We start from the raw sequence: 10135 nt of genomic DNA, 5'->3' as shown, positions 1-10135 counted from the left end.
TATTTCATGAAGATGGTTCCTGCTGTATTAAGGAGGTCCTGAATGTCGCAGCAAATAAATCTGTCACACTTGGTGCTTATAGTTACTCTTTAGCTACAATTTGGCATGGACGGAATCATAATAAGGCACATATTGGTGAATAAGACCTATATCTAGTTCCTGAGATTGACTCAATGGGGGAATATTTAGCCTCTTGCTTGCCCCCTTCATTCATAAACCTGGCCAATGCAAATAATTTTGCTTTCCATTTGAAAGACAAATTGATTTCTATTGTGAATAAAGCTTAATCCTTGTATGAAGGAAAGGTCAACAATTTTCAAGATGTCTACTTGCTGTCAGTGAATGGGCACATTGTGGTTTCTAATCATATCCTGTGGAGTTTCCAGGTGGAGAGGCCACATATGGACACCGGCAGTTACCTTTCAAAACCCATTCAAATGAATGGGTTTTAAAAATGACCGCTGGCAAGCCGTCCCCTGTCTATCTTCCCCGGGTTTAGGACGGAGACCCCGACGCAGACAGCGGCGGTAGTATCAACACCCCCTAAACAGGAACTTTCCCATTCACTGACAGTAAGCATCTGCAGCTTGAACATGGTAAAAATACAGACACAATGGGACAGATTTATTAAGGCTGACATTTTGTACATCAGTCTCCATAAAGAGCCCGACAGGCACAAGGCACACCTGATTTATGAAGGCAAGTAAGGCACAAAATGGAGAATATGTCACATTTAGTGCAAGAGAGATGCAACACATTTCCACACATCTATGCCAGAAAACTGTCATACCTGTATTAATGAATTCCCCTCATTGTATATTAAAAATGTCATAACTTTGATTATACAGTACAATGACAACATATGATGTACATGAGCCAGAGGCAGCGATTTGATTCATGTTCTTTGTATGATATCTAGTAACATTTGATCACATAGTTATATGGCCTTTCCTCCATGTTTGTGTCCATAAGGTCATTTACCTTCTGATTATTTTTTATTACCCTGAGGGGGCGGCTACAGGTTATACATTGAGTCTTTGGTGACTTGCTGATATTTAGAGCACCTGGTACATTGTATACTTTATATCAGTGGTTCTTAACCTTGTTTGAGGTACCGAACCCACCAGTTTCATATGCACATTCACCGAACCCTTCTTTAGTGATAAATCAAATATGATTTTTTTCCAAATTCAAGATATAGGTATATATATTTTTTTTTTACTGGTACACAAAATGAACCGTGCATAGGGCCTAGGGTTCGATCGAACCCTGGTTAAGAACCACTGCTTTATATAAATGTACAATGTTCAATACTATAAGATACGATAAGATATAACCTCCTATTACAGTAAAGATGCTTTGGATATATTTGTGCAGAGTCCTGCTCTCTATATGACCTGCTGTAACTCCCAGCTGGTACTGAGACCTAACTATTGTACAATGAAAGGACATCTGCTCTGTACAGTGACTGAGCGCAGCTTCTTATGGCCCATTTTATGGACGTTAAGTCCCATTTGTGAATAGAGAACAGATAAAATAACTGCGGTCATGAATTAACACATAAAGATTGTTTTACAAGATTTAACATGCAAAAAGGCACTTAATGTGAAAGCATTCTCAAGTAAGTTACACTGGGGAAACAGCTTCTTTCCCCTTTGCTTTGGCTTTTTTCACCCTTTCCACTGCAGTTTCTGGCACAATAATAAAGAACACTATATATACACTGTCCAATTGTTTTCCAAACACAGCAAAAATTCCCAGTCTTGTCTGTACAGACCCTATTAGTCACGGAGATCCTCCATTCTCTTCCCTCCTCCATGTGGCTTTAACCTTTTCCCTACTACATAAAAGGACTTGGAGGGAAGATTCCCTTAAGGGTCAGGGTCTACACATAGAACGAATCCAGGGCATACACCGGGTAACCACCAGAGACTGTGGGCATAGCTTGATGCACCGTCTTGTTGAAGAATTGTGTCTTTTTGTCTTTAGCTGGAGCAGCCTCTGTCATTTGTTGAGATGTTTAGCTGTGATGAGGATGTGGTGGGAGGTGACCCTGACTCCAGGGTTTTTCCTTCTTCTTGTTCATTTCCTTCCAGTGTTTGTTTGTCCTGGTCTTCTTTTGGTGCATCTTGATGCTCCTCTACAGCTTTATCTGCCTCAAGTTGAGCCTCTTGGGCCAGTCTTTTCAACTTCTCTTCTGCCTCAATTTCCTCTGAAGTTGGGATTGAATTTTTCTTCGGTCGTCCTTTTGGCTTGGTGGGTGCCTCTTGTCCACCCTTGAGGACCTGTTGGAAAATAAGTGGTGTTTGCTTACTTACTGAACATGAAATTAGGCTTTTGCTTACAGTAAAATAGTGAACTGGTTCGCCACTGTTGTTTTTTTTTTTTTTTTTTTTTTTGGAGTGGTCATTATTTATAATACAGGGGTAAGGGTAGCAGTAGGTCTGATGGTGGGCTTTCATGGCATTCATTCAGGAGACCCCTGGCCACTTTGTCTTGACAGTAAACATTTGAGTATCTTATTTGTCTCGACATGGTAACTGTGGATCACTAATAGATATAATTGTGGAGAAATGGATCTGGTTACATAAATAGGACAACCAGCTGATATCTGTCTTGGTTGTTAGTTGATCACTAACCCTGACATCTTGTGATACATCTTTGTCATCAGGTACATACTGCAGGAACTAAGGACAGTCCCTAGTGACATAAAACTATGGGGACAAAAAAAAGCGTTCCAGGGCAGATAATATCCCCAACAAAAGACATTGAGATCTAAAACTTACTCCAACATGGGGGAGATAGAATATGTATCACACTTATTCCCCTCTAGCTGATGATTTTCCAGGGTAGTAATGTAGTGGGGTCAGTGGTGTAACAAGTCTTTTGAGCCCCAATGCAAGCTTTTGTCCTGGGCCCCCTACCTCATCCCGACAGCAAATTCTTGATAGTGATGGTTACGGGTGCTAAGGAGTTTAATCAACCTTAGTGCACCCTCTCAAGTTACGCCCCTGAGTGGAGTCACTAGTGGAGCGCAGTTACATCAAGAGATGTCTGTGTTCACCTTACATGAACTATGTTTTACTCTGATACACTCAGGTATTTTAGAGAAAACTGGTTGGGCACAGATAAATCTGCAAATGTTAGGCTTTTCTCTGCCCTGCTTAGCTTGAGTGACAGTTTGTATATAAGGAGACCTGTCAAGACCTGTCAATCAAGCAGGGTGGAGAAGCTGAACAGAAGATCATCTCCCCGTTCCCAACACTGTACAGTATTTCCACAAAAACAGTAATACAGTACATGGCTCTCTGTTGGGATTTCATGCTGCCAATAGTCCAGGCTGAGTAAACCTGATGAAAGGTTCCCTCTAATTTCTTTAGCACTTCATATTAAGGAAATATTTGTTAAATTACTGTCTGAACAATAATGCCTGTGTGTCATTTTAGAGTCCTAGATTATCCAAATTAAGGGTGCATTCACATGGAGTAACGTGCCGCGTGACCTGGCACGTATACACCATGTGAGATTTTGAGTGCCGTATATGCTCCCATTGATTTCAATGGGAGTTAGTTTTGTATACGCCATGTTATTTTGCAGCTGCAAAATAATGTGGTGTATACGAGACTAACTCCCATTGAAATCAATGGGAGTGTATACGGCGCTCAAAATTTCACACGGCGTATACGTGCCAGGTCACGCGGCACGTTACTCCGTGTGAATGCACCCAAAAGTAGAATTTCTGCTGTATTGAGAGCAGGACTTTAACCAGGCCTCTCCTCATCTTCTCCTGCAGTACTAAAGTCGGAAGAACACTTTAAAAACAAGAATAACCAATGGCTTAACAACATGGACTTAAAAGATGCCACAGTACTACAAAAAGTACATAGATTATAACCATTTTATAAGTGTTCAATAATTTAAACAATACAAACAATTCTTGGGGCAACCCGGTAGCTCATTGGGGGGCAACACGGTAGCTCATTGTAGCTCACTGAGGGGGGGGCAACACGGTTAGCACAGCAGCCTTGCAGTGCTGGAGTCCTGGGTTCGAATCTCACCAGGAACAACATCTACAAGGAGTTTGTATGTTCTCCCCGTATCTGTGTGGATTTCCTCCCATTCTATGGGAAGAAAAAATGTACATTGTGATCCCTATGTGGGCTCACAATCTACATTAAAAAAAAAATACAAACAATTCTTTGGACATGGAAATTATTGGCGGCATAATATGAAAATTCATATATTCATCTATGGCAACTGGTAATTTCCATAGGCTAGACTTACAATTTTTTTCCACTTCATTCTTCGATTCTGATACCAAGTCTTGACCTGTAGTTGCGTCAGACCCAAGGATTGAGCTAGGTCTAGCCTGAAAAATAAGTGGATCTGTCAGTACCAAAGATTTGGAGGATGCTTACACAGCAGGTTAGTAGTATTTCTTACTGTCAACCAGAATATGTCCACAAGGCTAAAGCTCTACATAGCAAAACTCATCTAAAAAAAAACATTACGGGAAAAAAACAAAGCAAAAAAGATGTCATGTTTTTTTCTGCTTCGTTTTTTAACTCAGTTTTTGCTGCATATTTACTTTCTCCTATTAAATCTATTGGGAAAACGCTCGCAATTCTGCAGTCAAAATTAACATGTAGGGATTTTGAAAATAAAAATAAAAAATTAGTTTAAAAAAAAAACAACAGCTTTTTCGAAAACCAGCATGAGGGGTTATCTTGGAGAAGGAATATTCATTATCAACTGTATAGAATTATTATTTGAGCACTTAACGGCATTGATATTTTGGCATTATACGGCATTGTTATGTATTATCTGTATGGCACTATTATGTCACCACTGGTATGCAACCACTTCAGCTGTTGCAAAACTATAGCTCAATAAAAGTCCAAATAACCAAAGGCAATATATGGCAGCATTATGTATACGATTATTTAGTACAGTGGGGTAGGAGCTTTTGGGTATTAATTGGCACAAAGCGACAAAAGCTGTAAATCATTTCTTTGAGCCAAGTATGTGATAATATATTTGTTGAATCTGAGCAAGTTTACTATTACCACAAGATCTGATCTGACATTTGACTGTACGGGAGCTTGAAATTCGCCATAATGAATGTCTCAGTCTAAAGCGGTTCCTCTCTATTTGTGCAATTGCTTCTGATCTCTGGCATGTGGGTAACAGGCAGACTGATTGATCTTCCATAGCGAGTACTTGTGCCAACTCAGATGCCAGAGCTGTATATGGGATTTGGCCATGTTGAAGGCTGACATCACCCTGCAGCTGGGAAACCGTTTAAGCCACAAACAGCTGGAGCGTACTTAGGTTGGCAGAGAATGCGGACAGACCAAAGAAATTGTGTTTCTTAAAACAGTCTGAAATGAAAGTGAATAGAATCATTTATTGTCATAGGATGCCTGCTGCTAGGGGAGGAGGATTGTCCTGGTTTCTAAGTGCTGACATTCAAGCTCGTACACCCGTACAGCCAGTTATCTGGAGAGAGAAGCCTTTGAACTTCTGCACAGTGTAACATTACAGTCTAGTCTTGTCTATTTGTGTCCAGTCATTTTGATCAAGCTTAGAATGCTCTATTTCCACTGAGAACCATAGGCCAGCAAGGTGCAAGTAAAGGGGATGCAGAGGTTGCCATTGTCCTTAGTCACTGGTACCTGAGGAGCCCCTGTGCCTTGTAAGAGAAAAACAGTATAGATCCTGCACAGTCTGAAGCCAAGACATATAAACAATGAACAATTTTGACCAAGATACATACTCTACATAGGGGCCCAGGAGTCTAAAATTACAAATGTACTCACCGGTCTGGAGTGGACAAATATTTCTGCTTCTGAAATTTCTTTTCCAGCCCCATGAGCTGAATCTCTGTGAATATGGTTCTGCTGCGACGTGGCTTCTTCACACGAGGAGCTGTTTGTTCAAGTTCAGATTCACTGCTTTGTGGAGCTTCACTGGCTGGTGTCTCTGAGCGTGCACATGGCGGAGAGAGATGTGTGGGAGACAGGACCTGGATAGGCGAGGATGATGTTGAGGGGACAATGTGGCTGAGGACGCCGGGCTGGCGACTGATGACTGACAGAAGAGGATACGATCGAAGTGGTGATGAGCCTGCCAGTGAGAAGACAGAATGAAAGGCTCTAAAATAGGCAACTTATACGTACGTCATACAACATGAAATATTTTGTTACTGTGAACCTGCTACTTATGTAAGGCTACAGAGTGAAACAATGGACATTATAAACAGATGAAAATGTCAGTATATAATGTCTGTTTTCTCTCAGTCAGTTATTTTTCAGTTTCTCCTTTTTTTGCATAAGTTTGTCATCTGTTTTTAACATGACAGCTAAAAGGATGGCTGAAATTCATTGCTTTGTTTTTTTGACCCAATGCTCATCCATTTTAAATGGCCGTCAAACAGATGTAAATCCGTTATGACATCACTTGCATTGGTGCCTCTGTTCTAAAAAGGACAAAAATAGAACATGTTAAATATAACTTTAGGAGTTGCAAAGGGTGCAGTCCCATCAGGGCCCAGGAGCCTTAGGGGTCCCATAAGCACTGTCATCACTATTGAGATTACAGCTTCCATCTGGCCCATAAACCAAGGAGACCCACAGATTACCTTAACCATACTAAGGTTCATTAAACTCCTTAGCACCCATAACCATCACTATCAAGAATTCACTGTAGAGATGAGGTAGGAGGCCCCGGACAAAAGATTGCACCGGGACCCACAAGACTTTCGTTACGTCACTGTGTGTAACAGACATGAAGACAGTCTGTTTTTCATGTTTGTGTGCACTAGGCCTATCACTGATAACTAATTATATTAGATGTATGTAATTGTAAATCATAAAGGAGTATAGACACATTATTATACCATATAGAAACATCCTGATTTGCTTGGAAACAGGCATATGACCTTTAGCTGCATTGATCTGCTGTGTGCACTCTTAGGTCCATGTTGCTGTAGCTCACGGACAGCAAGCAAAGAACCAGACAATGATGAGGAATGAGGACATAAAGTATATTTAAAAGTTTCATACCATTTAATAATATAGTGATGATGTTCCCACGAACTGTTTCCTTGTACATGGCAGATGGCAAAGAAGATATGTGTAATAACCATATATAATGTAAAGACTTCACTGGTGTGATTTCACCATGGAGAGCGCATGTCTTTAGGAATGTTTCCCTTATAATTAAGAAGCCACTAATAATGGTGTCAGCTCTGCCGCTTTGATAAATTAACAGCCGCTTTAATTAATGAAGGGCTTGAACTGAATTGTTCACCGCAGTTGTTTATAGTTGGCTCAGAGCGTGCACCTCCAGGCTCTAGCAATGAGGATCTTCGAGGTCAGGCTGAGAACATCTTCCTTGTGTTTGCATATTGACGCAGAATGATTTCCTGCTTTACTCCACTACTCAGAACTGAAAAGGTTAATCTGCCAGAATATACCTTCTGGGTAAATACAACCTGTTCTGGTATGGAAATAGGGGGTGAATAGAGAAGATTAATGGTAGCCTTGGCAAGTGAATTTAGCAAGCAGCCAAAACACTTACATCTATTTCACAGACCAATCTGTACGTATTGTACGGGTAAATATATGGCAATAATATACGCTCTGCCTGGTACAGTGTAGTTGTGTTATGTAGACTGCACCGGAAGGAAGCTCCCTCCATGTCTGCCACATATACACATACACCTATAGGGAAATGCCAGTGTTTCTGGAGCTATAATTGACATGCTGTGATTTCCAAAGCAGTTGATGGGTAAAACAGCGTTTGTGCCACAGTGCTTCAGCATCAGCAAAAAAACGCTGCATTTTCACAATGTGGGGCTCCTGTTTTGGCTGCTGCAGAAACTAATGCTGCATTTTACAGTACCAGCAAAGTGAATGAGATTCTTGCTAATCCTATCCACACATTGTGGAAAAAAACATGCTATGGAAATGTTTTTGAAAAATGTAGCATCTCAATTTTACCTGCTCTTGATGTTTTTTAGTTACATTCTGCAATGTGGGGCTTTGGTCTGATGTGACGTAAACACATCAGTTTGCCCATGGCGTTTTACAGTCACAGCAAAGCAAATCCCATCCCCACTTTGCGGAAAAATACTGTTGCGGTTTTGGAAATAGCAGCATTGCAATTATACCTACGGAAACGCCAGCGATTTCTCTATAGATATTATGGAAGCAGAAAGTCACTTTGTGCTCCTTTGTTGCTTCTATGGCACAATAACTGTGTGCCTATCGCTTCACAGTACAAAACCATAAGGTCGCCTTCATGTCCATGTCTCCATATTTGTTTATACCAGGTCTGTGTATCCTATTAATATTATAAATGTGAAAGTTTGTGAGTTTGGATGTTTGTGGGTTTGTGTGTTTGGATGTTTGGATGTTTGTTCCTCAATCACGCAAAATCCGCTCGACCGATTTGGCTGAAAGTTTCCACAAACATAGTCACTACACTCGATTGCGCAATAGGCTACTTTTCGTCACAATAGCGCACATACGTTTGTGCCAGGACCCCCACAAAACCCAAACTCACACCACCATCTCTGCAATCTCACACACTTTGGACCATAGCAAGCCACAACATTCATATTGCCCTCTACAGCCTTGCCCCTAACCCCACACAATCTCATATACATATACTTTACCACTTTGCCCCTCACCTTAACGACACTCCAGGAGGCTCTCTTTAACGCTCCGGAGCAGCCATGTTTGCCGACCCCCACCGCTCTGACAATCCGCGACACCGCCCACCCATGTCAATACCCCTAGGAAGTCTAATAAATGCAAAAAAAAGTTTTAAAAAAAGTAAAAAACATATAAAAACAAATAAAAAGGATTAAAAATTCAAATCACCCCCCTTTCCCTAGAACACATATAAAAGTAGTTAAAAACTGTGAAACACATACATGTTAGGTATCCCCGCATACGAAATCGCCCGCTCTACAAAGCTATACAAATATTTTTCCTGTTCGGTAAACGCCGTAGCGGGAAAAATGGTCAAAAGTGCCAAACCGCCGTTTTTTCACTCTTTGGATTCTGATAAAAATTTGAATAAAAAGTGATCAAAGCAATAACATTTCCTGAAAATGGTAGAACTACAAAGTACACCCGGTCCCGCAAAAAAAGACGCCCTATACATCCCCGTACACGCACGTATAAAAAAGTTACGGCTGTCGGAATATGACGACTTTTCAAAAAACAAATGTTTTAACACAGTTTTGGATTTTTTTAAGGGGTCAAAATGTAAATAAAACCAAATAAATTTGGTATCCCCGGAATCGTAACGAAACACATAATACAGGGGACATGTCATTTTGGTTGCACAGTGAACGCCGTAAAACCAAAGCCCCTAAGAAAGTCGCAGAAATGCATTTTTTGGTCAAATCCACCCCATTCAGAATTTTTTCCCTGCTTCCCAATACATTATATAGAATAAATAATGGTGGCATCATGAAGAAAAATTTGTCCCAAAAAAAATTAAGACCTCATATGACTCTGGGAGCGGAGAAATAAAAAAGTTATGGGGTTTAGAAGGAGGGGAGTCAAAAATGAAAGACCAAAATCAAAAAATGCCATCGACGGGAAAGGGTTAACTTCAAATACTTCTGTCCCAAAGTCACTATGTAAAGTTTCTCACAACACCGTATAGCAGCTCAAATACAAATTAACTTCAACACAAAAGTCTCACGTATTCTCTGAATTACAGCAAAAACAAGATACAAACTTACTTTTCATATCCCATACCTTATACACAGTACGAAAACCTTACCCGCGCCTGTGTATACCCACTTCTACAATCACCGGGATTTGACCAAAAAATGCATTTCTGCGACTTTCTTAGGGGCTTTGGATTTACGGCGTTCACTGTGCAACCAAAATGACATGTCCCCTGTATTATGTGTTTCGTTACGATTCCGGGGATACCAAATTTATTTGGTTTTATTTACATTTTGACCCCTTAAAAAAATCCAAAACTGTGTTAAAACATTTGTTTTTTGAAAAGTCGTCATATTCCGACAGCCGTAACTTTTTTATACGTGCGTGTACGGGGATGTATAGGGCGTCTTTTTTTGCGGGACCGGGTGTACTTTGTAGTTCTA

At 40.5% G+C, this 10135-nt stretch overlaps 1 protein-coding gene across 1 annotated transcript in view; it reads right to left on the bottom strand.

Annotated features, from left to right (window-relative positions):
* Window positions 1-1362: 1362 nt before the first annotated feature.
* Window positions 1363-10135, bottom strand: part of BARX2 (BARX homeobox 2) — a 33881-nt gene continuing 25108 nt past the window's right edge. The window contains exons 2-4 of the mRNA XM_075278562.1: window positions 5820-6126; window positions 4285-4369; window positions 1363-2285 (exon numbers count right to left, since the gene is read on the bottom strand). Of these exons, the coding sequence (XP_075134663.1) occupies window positions 1986-2285; window positions 4285-4369; window positions 5820-6126 (692 nt within the window). The 3' untranslated portion in view covers window positions 1363-1985. The remainder of the gene's footprint in view (window positions 2286-4284; window positions 4370-5819; window positions 6127-10135) is intronic.

Source organism: Leptodactylus fuscus, chromosome 6, assembly GCF_031893055.1.
Source record: "Leptodactylus fuscus isolate aLepFus1 chromosome 6, aLepFus1.hap2, whole genome shotgun sequence".
NCBI classification, from domain to species: domain Eukaryota; kingdom Metazoa; phylum Chordata; class Amphibia; order Anura; family Leptodactylidae; genus Leptodactylus; species Leptodactylus fuscus.
The sequence above is the reverse complement of the archived record's forward strand: the minus strand, read 5'-3'. Positions and strand labels throughout refer to the sequence as shown.